This window comes from Anopheles arabiensis, chromosome 3 (genome assembly GCF_016920715.1).
Source record: "Anopheles arabiensis isolate DONGOLA chromosome 3, AaraD3, whole genome shotgun sequence".
NCBI classification, from domain to species: Eukaryota; Metazoa; Arthropoda; class Insecta; order Diptera; family Culicidae; genus Anopheles; species Anopheles arabiensis.
Window position 1 is genome coordinate 93,564,298 of NC_053518.1, and position 15,246 is coordinate 93,579,543.

Below are 15,246 nucleotides of genomic sequence, written 5' to 3' on the forward strand. Positions count from 1 at the left end.
CGGTCAGCTCTTCGTTCTGTCGCTCCAGCGACTCGATCTCCCGCTCGACCCGCTCAATGTTTGCCTTCAGCGCTTCCAGCTTGCCGGTCCACTGGTCGAAATCGCCGCGCAGCCGACCGTGGCGCTGGGTAGCGTCGAACAGTGCCAGCTTCTCCATCACCATCTCGCGCTTCACTTCCGCCCCGAGCCGGCGCAGCTCGTAGTCGGTGTGCTGGGCCGCCCGCAGCTCCCGCTCGCCGACCAGCCGCTCGATCGCGAAGCTTTCCAGATGCACGCGCAGTGCGTCACTGCCGACGCTCTGCCGCTTCTGCTCGATCAGCGCGCAGCGGTCCGCGTTCTGCCGCTCCAGGGCGCGCGTCTCGAAGCGCACCTTCTCCGTGGCCGTCTCGCACTTCCGCACCCAGTCGAGACAGTACGCCTTGAAGTGGGCGAACGGGATCGGGGCGATGCGGGATTTTCCCGATTTCAGCCGGCGGAGGGCAATTTTCGCTTCGAGCGTTGCTACCGCCCGGTCCGATTCGGCGATCGTGAGCTGATGCTCCTCCAGCTCGGCCAGTTGTTCGCTGAGCGCTTCAAACTCGGCCGACGAAGAGGAGAGCAGGTGTTCTTCCATGTTTTTGTTGTTGCTAACAGTACTTTTCCTGTAAACCACCCTCGAACAACAAGTACCGCTGGCGTTGGTACACTTACACTAACCTAACCTAGCTTGCTGTGATGCAAGAACGGATTTTTGGGCAGGAAAGATGACAGCGCAAAAGTATCATGGCACAGCTTGCTGCACACATCTGTTATTTGTGTCCGAGAATTGCTAAGCGACGAACCCCCCAAACCCGAAAATGGAAATTAAAGAACTCACCATTAGTATTGTGCCTGCTCTCCGTTCGCTCATCACCCGTCACCGTCTTCCTTTCGGGATTGTGTTGAGCTCTCCGTTCACCGTCATCGTTCGTCGGCTTTGGACCAACGACCGACCTGCGCAGGGACGCACCGCGCCGGAACGCGTTCAAAAACTGCGTCCGTTTCTGTTTCGGCAACGTGCAGAAATGCTTGATGTCACCGAACTTGATGCGATCCTCCTGGTACAGCTCACCAAACGACACACCACTCTCACTAGCCTCACCGGCCGCCCGCCGTCGCACCTCGCTCGGTTGATAATACTGTAAACTTTCACCCACTTGCTCTGCTTCCCGCTTGCCTCCGTTCTGACACTCACTGGCCAGCTGCAGCACCGTCTCGCTGGCGTGGCGATCCTCACTCCCCGCACTAGCACTGTCACTGTCATCACTCATCGCCGTCGCCACCTCATCATCATCATCTGCGTCGTCCTCGTCGTCCACACCACCGTCCATCTCGTCCAGGTACGCGTCCAGCTCGGACAGATAGTCCACCACCTTCGCGTTCGGGTCCTCCAGGAAGCTTTCCACAAATTTCCTATTCAGCTGCAGCTTTTTCTTCTTCAGCGTGCAGTACGCCCCACCGAACGGGCCCTTCTCCCGTCTCACGTCGGCTCCATTGCGCGTGCGCCGGCCCTTCCGCAGCGTGCAAAAGTTGCCCAAACTTTCCGGCGCCAGCTGACCCGAATCCTGCTCTTGCTCCTCCTCTTCCGCCTGATGCGGTTGTTGCTGTAGCTGCCGCTCACTGTTGCGCCGCTCGCAGAAGTTCTCGAACGTGCTCATGTTCTGCTCGTACAGCAGCAGGCTCCGGTTCGGCGATTCTTCGGCCAGATCTTCCGCGGTCGGTACCTTCCGGAAGCTGCTGCTGCCGCCAGCGGCGGTGGGTTTTATACGACCGCCCACACCACCCATCGCTGGGGCGGGTTTCGCGGGCCGCAGTGTGTAGAAGTGGTCACCGCCAGTTGCACGCCAGCCTGCGACGTGCTGATGCTCGGCTGGGTCTGGCCGGGTTCGTGCCGCCGGTCGCGGCAGCGTACAGTACTCCGGGATGACACCACCATCGTTCGCCATCGTTTTGGCTGTTGATTGTGAATTTGTAAGATGATTTACAGCTTCCTCCATCGGTTGGGCGGTAACATGGATGCGATTTTGTGTGATTTGTTCTGCCCCGTGGGCGGTAGAAGTTCGCAAAGTTCTGAAGTAGTTCCTAACCCGATCGACACGTTAGCACCGGGCCGATTCGCACACTGGTGCTATATTGTAGCCACGTTCCGTACCGATCACTTCCTGCTGCGTCAAGTTGGCTGTCGGTGCGTTAGCGCGCATCGTACGACGAGGAGATTGCTTTTAGTTCTGAAACAGAAAAACGAAAAAAGAGAAACTCAATGTTAAAATAAAAGAGTTATTGCAAAAAGATTGTAATGCTAACGTCTCCTCTCCCTCTGTCGCTCTCGCACACACACACACACAAACCATGTCAATGTCAATTCAAGCACAAACATTACGCTCAGCCCAGGTGTACGCGCGGTTGGAAACGCGGAAATGGTTCGCGACTCGATTGAAGGAAGAAAAGCAAAACCATTCCAAAAATTACCCATCGAAACCGACACACTGTCGAAACGGTTCATTGATCTTAATAAATGATCATTTTACATTACCATTGCGATGGAATAATGTATGACATATCTGGGCAACGGCAGAGCGGGGGGAAAGAAAAATCAACAACATGTGTTGAGAAGAAAGCTCCCATCATATCGTGAAATCGCGATCAATTAAAGCGCCATCGTAACGAGCAGTTTTCCTTTTGCTTTTTTTTTATTTTGTTTGGCAGACAGACAGTTTCCCTTTTGCTTCTCGCTGGGGAGCGGGAGTTCACGACGATCGAGCCATCCGAATTTTCATCATAACGAAATCGATCGTTTCTAATATCGTTGAATGAGGATGATGATGATGATGATGGGGTGAAGCGTTTTCCATCTTTTTTTTTTTCGTTGTGTTCCAATCGATCGATGCCGGTTGATTTTCCATTCCACGTACGCGGGGCGCATGGTGATGGCGACGGCCAGAATAATGGACAATGGTGTGTTGTGCGCGATGCACACACACCTTCGCTTTCCACATCGCGCGGCTACGGTTCGGTTGAGAGGCTTTTTCTCGCCGCAACCACAACGGCGGCCGGAGACAGCTGCACAACATTTTACCATTTTCAACTTCACCTTCAGCCCGCCATGCTTGGGGGGATGAATTTCAACCTCATCGTTTGCCCCCACCCCCCCTTTCGACTCTCCGCCTAATAGCTATGCATTGCGGGGCCCCTCGAAACGGTATGTGTCGCTCGCTTGCCTCCGAGACCGAAAACACACTGAACCGTAACAGGAAATTATTTCAGGCACGAGCGGGACACGGTGGTCTGCCGTCTGCCTAGCACTTGCCTAAGGGGTGGTACGGGGATGACGCCCGGTCGAAAGAAAACATGAAACGCGAGCCGAGTTCTTGCCGGGGCCCCATGGGGCCAGTGAAGTGTACACTTTGTGCAACAATGATGGCAGCGAAACGAAAAAGACCGTACCGTACGTGTGTGCAGAGTTGGGTGGGGCGACAGAGTTGCATATGCATTTGAGGGGAGGAGGGGGTTCTTTTTTTCGATTTCGCCCCTGGCGCACTCCCGTACCATTGTCACGCTCGGGTTGGTTCTTTACGGTTTTACACGTTTGTGGAATTTACAAAAGTGAAACAAATGTACACAGAGTGATTTTGTTCTATTTTTAAAAATGTTGCCTTTTTTACAAACACATATACTTAATTGAAATATGTTTGCAATGACAATAACAGCCTAACAGATGTGTCTTGATTGCAAAATTAAAAGAGCAAAAAAAACACGAATTGAATAAAGACACCATCTAGCAGCAATGTCGTCGAGCCTGAGTCTTTCCTGTTTCCTGGAGCCTACAACGAAATCCTATTAACCTCAACCGTAGTCCACCGAATACAAAACGAACCCCCGTTAACCATTTACTCTACGCCCTCCCCTCCAGTAGCATGCGTATCACGTACCAGCGAAGAACGATTTGATTTGTCCACAAGCGACGAACCCGGCGCGTGCTTTTCAAGCTTCTTTTTTTTCTCTCTTCCTCTGTTGAACCCCTTTTTTCCCTGACCGGAAATGAGTATTTCGGTAAATTCTAGCACCTATCGCGCGTGTGGGGTTGCTCCCTTCGAGCACCACCATCCTCCTCCCTCCACCAGCAGCTTAATGAATGGCGGAAATTGGGCAGAACATTGGCATAATCATCGAGCTGTCCTTCCTGTATCGCTGGACGGGATGGATGAATGGACGCAGCGCATAATAAAAAGGCCTATTATGGGCTAGAGGGTTCGCGGATAGCGCGGAAAGACAGACCAGTCCAGAACGGTGGCAACGTGTTGGAAGGAGGTGAGTTAAGAAGGCTCTCGTGTCGTGGCATATGGTGCGCAGGGCTGTCTTTCACTCAACGGGCAGAATGGGAGAAGGGAGAAGGACAAAAAATAATCATAAGCTCAGCCAGAGCCGGCCCCCGTAACGGTACCGTTGGTACGGTAAGGGAGCGGAGGTGTGGTGCAAATTTCACCCGAGCAAGTTTTGTTTTTCCTTTGCTGAAGAGGCTTTTTTCTTCCCACTGTGCCCATCCGCAGGTTCTCTTTCCACCACTCGCACTAACTTCACGTAAAGGTTTGGTGTGTTAGCACCTACCGAGGGGTGCTGTGCTGTGTACGTGGTTAATCCATTTTTCCCCGTTTTCCCTTTTATGTGGGGCTTCTTTTCTCCGGGCCTGATCTTAAGCGCCGACGGGGAGAGCGGGTGAGGTGTAGGCGCACAACGAAATGGCAAACAGCTAATCGCTCTGGCACTCGCTGACCTCGTTCGCGGGACGTTCTGCACCGGCGCAAGAGTTATGTGAAAGTTAAATCAAATAAACAATTCACTCGCCACTCGATTAAATGTGGCCTTTTGAAGCTGAAGCTTCAACAAGCAACGAACCTCTATTGATAGTTAAAAATCTATTTTTAGTTGATTTTCCCCTATTTCCTCCGTCACTGGTTTCAAAATTCCCCCCAAAAAGACGTAAAAGAGGCTTCAGGTTGAAACCGAAAACCATGAATCACAACCGGATCGATCGCCAACTGGGGAAAGATGCGTCACAAAACATATGATCGGGAAGGCCTGTAATACAAACACGTCAGCCGGTGTCACTGCGATGCACTTTTCCTTCCCTACAATGACTCTTTTCCTGCCCGCACCACCCTTCGTTGCTCATTGAAATGTGATGCTTTCCCACTCACAGTGCGCGATTCATCATCGCTCGGGCATGGCTTTTGCCAGCATAAACTAATAACCTCCTTAGCATTGGAGGTAAGTGGTGGCCAGTGAAGTTAGCAAATGGTGGCACAGCGCTCCACCCCCCAAAAACCCTACAACACAGATAAGCGTGTTGTGTTCACACACAGGGAGCGGGCAGGCAGTGCCTGTTTGCAAACGTGCGACACGTTTGCTAGGCTGGTGTTGTTATGCGGGCCCTAAAGGAAACGTTTGCGGTGTGTGACAAACACCCCAAAAAAACGAAATAATATGCCCAAAATGCAATTACGCAAAACTTACCCTTCCTCCCACCGTCGCGCACCTTGAGAAGGGGGTGCTTGCCCGTAGATTGTACTTGTCTCTCTGTATGTGTGTCGAATGGTGAAAAGAAAGAGAGAACCTTGAATTTAATTTTGGCTTCGCGACACGCCATGCAACAAACGGCCGGGCGCGCGCAGGCCTACAAAACCCAAAACCCACCCGGTACACCGAACAACGGTTGCAGTTTGCTGTTTTACACCACCGCCGCTGCTGCTGTCTCTCTTACGTTACTGTTTTGTTTTTTTTTGTTTTTTTTTTTTGTTGCTGCTTCCATTTTACCAACATCAACTTGGGTGTGCAACGACGCCGTGTGTAATATATGTGTAACTGCGCGTCCTTGGGAGTGCAGCGAATTTGCTATACGCACGCACCTTTTGCGCTTTTGCGCCAACCCCGATTGCGCACACACACACACAGCCGGGAGGGGGAGAAGGCAACGGGGAGAAGCACTCCCCCTCCAGTAAGTAAGATCATTCAAAAAGAATGAAATTCGAAAACGGTTTCGATGAGTTATTTAAGGCAAGGAAATGTTGGCCTTTGGGAGAGAAAATTGTGATTAAAATTGCTCAATTGTAGAGGAAAAAGCATTGGGAAAAAGGGAAAATATGGAATTGATTATGGGTAAATCTACTTTCTTATTCACTTATTTTCGAGCTCCGGGCGTGGGCATCCGGGCTCAATAAAAGTGAATGAAAAACGCTTCGGTTCATTAAATATTGAATGTGTTTTAATAGTATTGCATTAAACATGTCTCAATTTCGTACCCGGAAAGCTTAAATAATGAACTTTTCTGTATGAATTGATATAATACAACCACACATGCAACTGCAATTGCACCTTTTCTCTCTATCGTCCCATCACACCACGACAGTGGGGGGCAATCAAAAAGAAAGCAATCGGAAGGAAACATTCTTACAATCTCCACCCGTCCGCGCATGTGTATGTCGTCCTCTTTGTGAGCGGTAGGGTTATTACATTTTCTTATCACCTTCCTCCCCGCTTCTCCGACCGCCGACACACGACAGATACAACTTAGCGCCAGAGCAGCAGCACACAAACCCCACCGAGTGGGGCCGATTTTATGCTCGCGCGCATCATAAACCCGGTTCCGCGTGGCCTAGTTTCGCCGTGCCGTGTACTAGAGGGAGGTGCGCGGCTACGCTGGGAGAGGGAAAAGTGTTGGCCCTAATCTAAATACAGCGCTCAAAACTGAGATGGGGGCCACAGCGAGCAGCAAGTAAATGCAACCAAAAAAAAAGGTACAACGTCAAATAAATGATCCAAAAAAAAAAAAAGAGCGTTACATGCAGCCGAATCTCAAACAGGCCTCGCAGGGGGGTTTTACAACAGCCTCCGATGCCGTTTCCTTCCGTTGTCATTTTTTTGTCTTTTTTGGCGTTTCATTTCTCCGTAACTTTTGTTGGCCAGATTTAGACGCCACGTATCGTATTTTTTTATCGGTCCCTCTCTCCATGTTTGTGTTGCTTAACGTTAATTTTATACTCTTCGGCGGGGAGGCATTTATATTTCCTTCACGTGCTGTGTACTGTGTGCGCGGCGGCTGTGCTGTTTTCTATACGTTTTGCTTCGGACTTTTAATAACCCATCAGTATCTGGGCAATTTACTTTGCAGCTAGCGCAGCCCGGCAAGAGAGAGAAAAAAGGGAAATTTTGCGGAAGCTAACAATAAATTGTTTACCAAGCGCCTTCAAAGGGAAAGTGGACGGCGGATGCAAAAGGGCAGAGATTGGAACCGATGCTATTAACGCCTCGGGATGACTCAGGCGTAGAAGGAGACATGGCCTTCACAACGGGGCAACGGATAAACCACGCGCGATGATGACAATTCGGTTTGATCGATGCCGGGAGGCAAAAGAGAGTGTCTTGTGTGTCTTGTTTTATCATCGTCAAGATCGTATGCCGACACCTCTCTGGTACGACCTACAAGTGACTCATGGCGGGACTAAGGCTTGCACAGCAGGCAGCATGGTGGTGACCTTATTAGGGGCTGAGACGCGGATATGTACTGCGTACTCACACACTGGTTAGAGCGATTGCCTCTTTATCGAACGCAGGTGGGTGATCTCAACAGAGGTATTGGATTGCCCGAAGCGGAAGGTGCTAACTCGGTGAGGAATGTAAGGTAGTAGCTTATAGTTCATTACGTTTTTTTAATGATGTAGACGGGTTTTATTCATGTTGCTGAGAACTTGTAGCCATAGAGCAGTGCCAAGGTATCCAAGAAAGCTGAAAGATCTAAGGCATCTAAGGCTTAAGTAGAGGCAATCAGCAATTACAGAAAGTAAGACAGATGATATTTACATCTGAGCAAATTCCAGAGGTGATCTAGTGGATCTTGCTGATGTATCGTTGACATAGAGTAGTACTATCAGGGTATAAAAGGTATCTGAAAGATCTAAGCTAAAGTAGAGGCAATTCGATCTGTAGAAAGATAGAGAATATTTTTCCAACTGAAGAAGTTCTACATACTCCTGGCTCTAGAGAAAAATTCAAAGTCTATTAACAGCCTATTAAGAAAGATCTATTTGTGATCTTCAGAGTGTCGTGACTCTGCAAGAGAATCAAACCACGTCCGTTCTTTACAGAAGCCCACCGCGTCTACCATTACACCATCAGGTCACTCCCCTCGAAGAACGTTGTAGATGCCTAACCATTCAAAAACTGAACCAGAGCAGTTTACATACCAACCAAAGACAATGGGACAGACATAACGCACCCACACAGAAGGAGTTGTACCTTTGCCTAGGAAACTTCAAAGCGGCTATCTTTCATTTCCGAAAGTCCCCCTCCCTCTACCTAGACTGTTCATTGACCTGATTTTTAGCATTTTACGCAACAAACATCTCCATAGCTCCACACTATTGTCTGCTGCCCCTCCCCGTCTGGCTTTGTTCCGTGTCCAAAGCGGTGGAAGGCTTCCGTTACATTTGAAGACATCAGCACGAGGTACTGCTGCTGCTGCTGCCATTTGGAAATGCTCTGTGCGCGCCAGAGCGCTACTGGGAGCGAGATGCCATTCACAAGATAAAGCGTTTCGCTTAGAAAAACAAAAACTGAGGGTAAACCCTTAAGAAAACACCAACACACTCTCGGTTGGATATGCTCATGGACGAGAACGCGATCATGTTCCGCCCGTTCCGCGGTTCTGCACGATAACATGAAACAAACACTGCACCACGGCTTCTGTGGGTATATTTCTGGACCGAAGGAAAAGGCCACCAGAGCACCACAGTGCGAGAGAACGGTCTGGCAGTAAACAGACAAACAAAAACGCTAAAACAACCAACCCCCACCATCCCCTGTGAGTTACAACGGTGTTCTCCCCCCATTGGTGGTTAGTCCAGCGAACCCGAGCGAGATTGGCCAACCAAATCTCGGTCGGTTTCGGAGTGATTGTTCGGTTCGCAGCAGCGATGCTTCCCCATTCACCCGGGCGCGGGTTGTGGGTTTTCCTGTTTTTCTCCTTTATATTGGGCAATAATTTTGGCAAAACCTTTCAAAGCTACCTGACTGCCAGCATGCTGGTCTTTTTCGGGAACCATTACACACACATACACACAGACAGACACCAACATCCAATGAGGCAGAGTAAATGGTTGTTACCTGATTCTGGACCGGAGGAGCTGAGAAAAACAACAGAAAAAACAACAACGAAAACCTAAACCGGTTCGATGGATCGGTTTTCTCTTCTCGGCACCCAGCAAAAACCCACAAACAAACACACAGAGAGCGAACAACTGCGGTGTGCCGTGGTTTTGGAGTTGAACTTCACCCGGGGGTGACACATCCGACAGACACACCACTACCCTACCTACTACACACTACTGGAGGGAGTTGTTGGAGTTGGGAAGGTTGCTTAGGTTACGGCGCTACTTACCCACCTCGAGACAGTTTACGTTGATCGATGCTTGGGTGCAACTCCACCACGATCACTCCCCACAGGCGCACTAATTCCCATCGATGCTCTGGAAGATGCGACGTTCGACAAACGCAATCGCTTCACCGTTCGCTTTATCAAACAAACACAGCCGAGTGTTGGCAACGTCGGCACAATCTACGTTCTTGACAGGGAAGCACGGGTTTTTGTACAGAATGATGCCGCCACGCCACCACGAACATGAACACTCACGCTTGTTGCGGAGATTGTTGCGAAGATCCGAGCCTCCGATAACGGATGAACTCCAACTCTCCGCGCGCTAGACGGACAGATTTCAGACTCAATCCGCTTAAAGGCTTTCGTACGTGACTGACGTGACTAGTGCGCTAGAACTGGACACCATTCCACCCTTCATAGCCTACTTTGGGGTACACTTGTGGAGGGGGAGAAGCGATTCTTCTACAGGAAAATCAGCCCCAAAACACGTTTGCACATGAAACACACACTCTAGCTTACACTTGGCTTACTTTTTTTTGCTGCCTCCCCCGTTTTGGGTCTTGAGATCTTCTTCCCGAGGCACACACACACACATACGCGCTTGCGCACACACTGGCAACCATGCACTTTACTGCACACACCTGGAGTGGAAGGATTGCAACTCCGAACACACACACACACACACACACACACTCACTCGCACACAAACGTTTTGTGATGCACACCGGACGGAAGCGAGCAGCGTTCGAGTAACGTCAAAAGGTCGTTGAATTCTGCTTCACCAATTCACCAAACGCCAAACAAGAAACCATGCGGTTGCGTTCGTTGCGGGTTTGCGAATGATTGAAACCGCTCCTTCACTTCCACGCAGTGGGCGATGGATGTTCTCCAGTTTACTGCTTCCGAGGATCGAAGTACTAATGTGTTGCTGCTGCTGGAACAACAACTGTGTCCACAAGAAACGCGACCCTGTGGCACCGCGACCGCTGCTGTGTGCTGCTGCTTTGTTGCGCGCACGGCTACCTTTTCGGTATTGTGAAGACTTGGGCCTGTGCAAGAGCCGTACGGGTGCCCGTCTGCTGGGTTGTCTCTTGCGGGTTCCCCTTCCCTCCCGTTGCCTTTCCATGCTCAGTGTGCCATGCTCGCAGCGCAGTACACTGCAACATAGCCGCCGAGATCATGCTCACGCGCGCTCTCGCCCCGCAGCATTAGCATACACTGCACACATACACGCGCGCCTGTGCCTTCTCTCTCGCTCTCTCGCACTTCTTCGCCCTTTACACCCCTAAGCGCGCAGCAGAGCAAGTGCAGCCGACTGACTGGAGTGCCCGCGTGCGATCGCTAGAGTGCGTGAGCGAAATACTCTTTCTCTCCCACTGTCTCTTTCATGCTCACCCTCGCTTTACGTGCGTGGGGTGTGTGTTGGTGTGTGGATTCACGCATTGCTATGGTTTCCTGGTTCGATCGTCTAACAACTACACACACACACGTGCGGCTGTACGCATTTTGCCTCTCTGTGTGATTCCTGCTTGGGAGAGGACGCGTAAATGGCAAAGCAGTAGAGAGGAAACGATTTGAGCATAACTTCAACAATTCAGTGAGCAGACAAACATATGCTGTGAGTCAACAGAAAAAGGTAAAACGCCCACCAGAATGGTATGAAATTATGTTGCGATATGCTAGAAAGGTGTTTCTAGGAAGGCAGAGATGTCAAACTTGCATGGTGACACATATTGCAGGGGTTTTCAGGGGTTCTGGTACGTTTTGGTGAATCTTATATGACGGGAAGTTGATTCTATGGACAGATACCAATTGGATTATAAATTACAACCGCACGTATACGATTGCTATTGGATTTCGGATGAGCTTATCCAAACAGGGTGCAGTAGAATTAAGATTCACTAACGCGATAGCATTATCACCGGCGCGCCTAAAGTATCACTTTCTGTGCGAAAGAGTCAAGAAAGTGTGCCAAAACTATCAAAAACCCTTCAAAAAACCGTGTATGGTAAGTTTGTGGAAATATTACTTCTAGTAATAATATGAATAATTCTCTTCACATTTGCGGCTTGCGGGCCAATGAAAAGTGCGTCCATTTCCTTTTTATAGGGTTCGTCGACCTATCTCGACGGGAATTGAGACAGATCTCGTCCTTTAAAAGGTATTGGTTTCAGGATCATCAAGTCGTTTCAATATCATTCCTCTTACTAATACTCTTAGCATTGAATTACGTTTTAAAAATCACAAGAGGAAGCTATTCCGTTTACGACCTCTTGAAGTCACGCTCACGACAATCGATCCTACCTTTACCGGAAGGAAATTAAAAGTGTCCCACTAACAAAAGATAGCCGTTATCAGCACTGCACTACTGACCGGTAAACAAAAGTCATATCCCCACATCTTCCCCACTACGATAACTTTTATCAATCAACAACACCGCAGTTCACAAGTGTCCAGTCGTAACCAGTTTAAACATTGATCGTGCCGATATGGCAGAATCATTGGCACCCCCCCGATTCGTTGTGTTGGTGAGTGACAGTTAATATTTTGAATGAGTACGAGAAACAACCCCACCTTCCGTCCGTTTCGTCCCTTACTTAAAGCTATTGCTGATTTCCTCAAAAGGTAATACCGATTCCACAACAAAACCCCCGCATTCAAACAGCCCCTTGCCGGCCCCCTAGGTAAACAAAGCATACGCCGTCACATGCGCACCACCCCACGCGAGAGGAGACGCGCACCAACTCGCGTGTGATTTTTGTTTTGTTTTCTTTTTTTCGGCCAAATCTGCCCGTAATGCTGCCACCACACACACACACACACACACACCGGTACGATTTGATGGACAATTCCCGGGTCGCATAATTTCCGCAGCTTCCTCCCCCCTCTCAAACGTCCCTTATCTAATCGCACATATTACTCAAAAAAAAAGCGACACTCGTGTGCGTGTTTGCGGTGTTTGCGGTGTGGTGCAAACCGGTTCAGGTATAAAAGAGGCCACACTTGCCACGGGAACGGTTCAGTTGGATGGTAAATTTTGCACAAGCGTACATCTCCCAAGAACTACAAGTGATCCCTGAAGTGTGTGACCTAGCAAGGGAACGTCCAAGGGCAGGATGGAGATCAGTTTGATGGTGCTGGTGCCGCTGGTGGCCATCCTCGGCTTCATCTATCATTACATTACGAAGGGAAATAAGTATTTCCATGATAAACCGATACCCTCGTTGGCGGCGGAGCCACTGTTTGGCAGTACGCGGCGGCTGATGATGAAGAAGACTTCGTTCCATGATTTTGTTATCAGCATCTACAACAAGTACCCGCTGGTGAAGTAAGTCGGAACGGGAAGAAGGAAGGTTCGACAGTGCTTATTTGTTTTATCACATTTGCCACACGGAAAGAGATAAAGTAAACGGGCAATCGGGCCCGGGTTGTGTTCCTTTTTTGGCGAAAGCCGTACGTGATCATTTGTGGTCTTTAGAGCGGTGGGAATAGAGCCTAGATGCCACATTGTCGAAAGGAGTCCATGATACCACTGCCAGATTAATTTGATCTAGATTCCAAAACGTTCGAAACCTCTTCAAGTCTTCAATGTTATTCTTATCAGATGTGCGAATTAGTTTTCAGTAGTGAGAGTGTCTTGTTCTCACATTCATGACTAAGCTATTATTCAAAACACGCCACCTGAAATCAGAAAGGAAATACAGTCTTATTAGTTTCATACAAAATATTCTGATTTAAGACAACTTACCAACATCGTTTCGGTTCTCCTTTCTCTACCCACAGAGTGTTCGGTATGATCGATACGATGCTGCCGATGTTTGTGGTGCGCGATCCGGAGCTGCTCAAGCGGATCGCAGTGAAAGACTTTGAGTACTTCATGAACCATCGGCCAGTGTTTGGCAATAACGACGATCCCCATAATGAGGCCCTGTTCGGCAAGACGCTGATTGCAATCACCGACCAAAAGTGGCGCGATATGCGAGCGACGCTCAGTCCCGCCTTCACCGGCAGCAAGATGCGCCAAATGTTCGAGCTGATCGTGGAGTGCAGCAGCAACATGGCCCAGCATTACAAGGAACAGATCCGCAGCAATGGCGCTGGCTCGCGGGAGCACGAGATGAAGGATGTGTTTACGCGGTACGCCAACGACGTTATAGCCACGTGCGCATTCGGCATCAAGGTAGATTCGCTGAAGCACGCGGAAAACGACTTCTTCGTCAATGGCAAGAAGATGATGGCATTCAACCGACCAATCGTTATGCTGCGGATGATGGGCTTCCGTTTACTGCCCAAGCTGATGAACTTCTTCAATCTGGATCTGTTTGATCGGGAACAGAGAGTCTTCTTCACTGAGATCATCAAGGATACGGTGCGAACGCGTGATGCCAATGGTATTGTTCGACCCGATATGGTTCATCTGCTGATGCAGGCTCGCAAGGGTGCGCTCAAGCATCAGCGTGAAACGGAGGAGCGTGAAGAGGTGAAGGGTTTCGCCACTGTCGAGGAGTCCGAGGTGGGCCAGACACAGGCAAGCAAGGGCATGCAGATGACCGAGCTGGAAATGATAGCCCAGTGCTTGATCTTCTTCCTGGCCGGGTTCGATACCGTCTCCACGTGTCTTACGTTCCTCGCATACGAGCTCACCGTCAATCGGGACGTGCAGGACAAGCTGTACGAGGAGATCCTTCAAACGGATAAGGCACTTGGCGGTGGTCCATTGACTTATGATGCGATACAAGGCATGCAGTACATGGACATGGTCGTGTCGGAGGGGCTGCGTATGTGGGCTCCGGCTCCTGCCACCGATCGGTTGTGTGTGCGAGACTACGTGGTAGATGATGGCGATCGACTGAAGTTTACCATCGACAAGGGTACGGTAGTGTTTATCCCGATCGCAGGCTTACACCACGATCCACAGTACTATCCGAACCCGAGCAAGTTCGATCCGGAGCGATTCAGTGTGGAAAATCGGGACAAGATTAATCCGAACACGTACCTGCCGTTTGGCATTGGACCGCGCAACTGTATCGGATCTCGGTTCGCCCTGATGGAGGTGAAGGCCATCATCTACTACATGTTGCGCGAGTTTTCGTTCGAACGCACACCGAACACGCAAGTGCCGCTCCGGCTAGCAAAGGGATTTGCTGGCATGCGCAGCGAAAAGGGTGTGTTTGTCGAGTTCCGGCCACGCAAGCAAGCTGCTCAGTGATCCTCCGCTGCAAGATCCTCAAAAGCAAGCCTGGTGAGAATAGGTATAAAGTATTAACATAAAGTAGCATTTAGGAAATAGACAGTGATGCAATTTTTAATTTACTATAAAGTAATTTAAACCGAATAGTTTCCGAACTTTTGCCTTTCGTGACACCACAATCACCCGTAAGTGCTGTTTGAAAGAATTACTGAATTTGAAGGTATTTGAACAACATCGTAACCAGTATTGTCGAAGCGAATATGAGTGAATGGTGATTATGGTTGGAATTGGTACCAGTACAATGCCATCTTCAGATTCAACCCCTTAGTACTACGTCGCATCAACCAACCAAGCTATCCCAAGCATCAGCAAAGCCTTCCCGGTACGTATGCAAATACTCTGTCACATGTATGGTGCGCAAACTCTTTATATCGCAGGATACGCACACGCAGGATACTTCATATGCGTTGAGCACATTGAAGAACGTTTTATAAATGTAATTGTTTCGAGTGATAAAACAACACATCTTATTAAGATAACAAATAAATGTCCGATCTAAACTCACCTGATTCCTGAGTGAATCGAGAATGGATTGGTATGACACTTTCTA

The 15,246-nt window shown here is 49.4% G+C and overlaps 2 protein-coding genes across 3 annotated transcripts in view; one reads left to right on the top strand and one right to left on the bottom strand.

Annotated features, from left to right (window-relative positions):
- Nucleotides 1–10,661, bottom strand: part of LOC120900418 — a 29,296-nt gene extending 18,635 nt beyond the window's left edge. The window contains exons 1-2 of one of the 2 annotated variants that reach the window (XM_040307389.1): nucleotides 9,453–10,661; nucleotides 857–2,246 (exon numbers count right to left, since the gene is read on the bottom strand). In XM_040307389.1, coding sequence (XP_040163323.1) covers nucleotides 857–2,015 — 1,159 coding nt within the window. In that variant the 5' untranslated portion in view covers nucleotides 2,016–2,246; nucleotides 9,453–10,661. Of the gene's footprint in view, nucleotides 1–856; nucleotides 2,247–9,448 lie in introns of both variants that reach the window. The other variant, XM_040307388.1, reaches the window with a different exon arrangement.
- Nucleotides 10,662–12,453: 1,792 nt separating this feature from the next.
- LOC120900421 (probable cytochrome P450 9f2) lies at nucleotides 12,454–14,780 on the top strand. Its single transcript, XM_040307393.1, has 2 exons — nucleotides 12,454–12,773; nucleotides 13,229–14,780. Exons 1-2 carry the CDS (start codon nucleotides 12,562–12,564, stop codon nucleotides 14,652–14,654), a joined length of 1,638 nt encoding a protein of 545 aa, XP_040163327.1. The 5' UTR covers nucleotides 12,454–12,561; the 3' UTR covers nucleotides 14,655–14,780.
- Nucleotides 14,781–15,246: the final 466 nt, after the last annotated feature.

Bases quoted from the DNA above. Each gene is read 5' to 3' on its own strand.
- LOC120900421 (XM_040307393.1), top strand. From the start codon at position 12,562: ATGGAGATCAGTTTGATGGTGCTGGTGCCGCTGGTGGCCATCCTCGGC. The intron at 12,774-13,228 runs GTAAGTCGGAAC...CTCTACCCACAG, and splicing joins AACAAGTACCCGCTGGTGAA to AGTGTTCGGTATGATCGATA.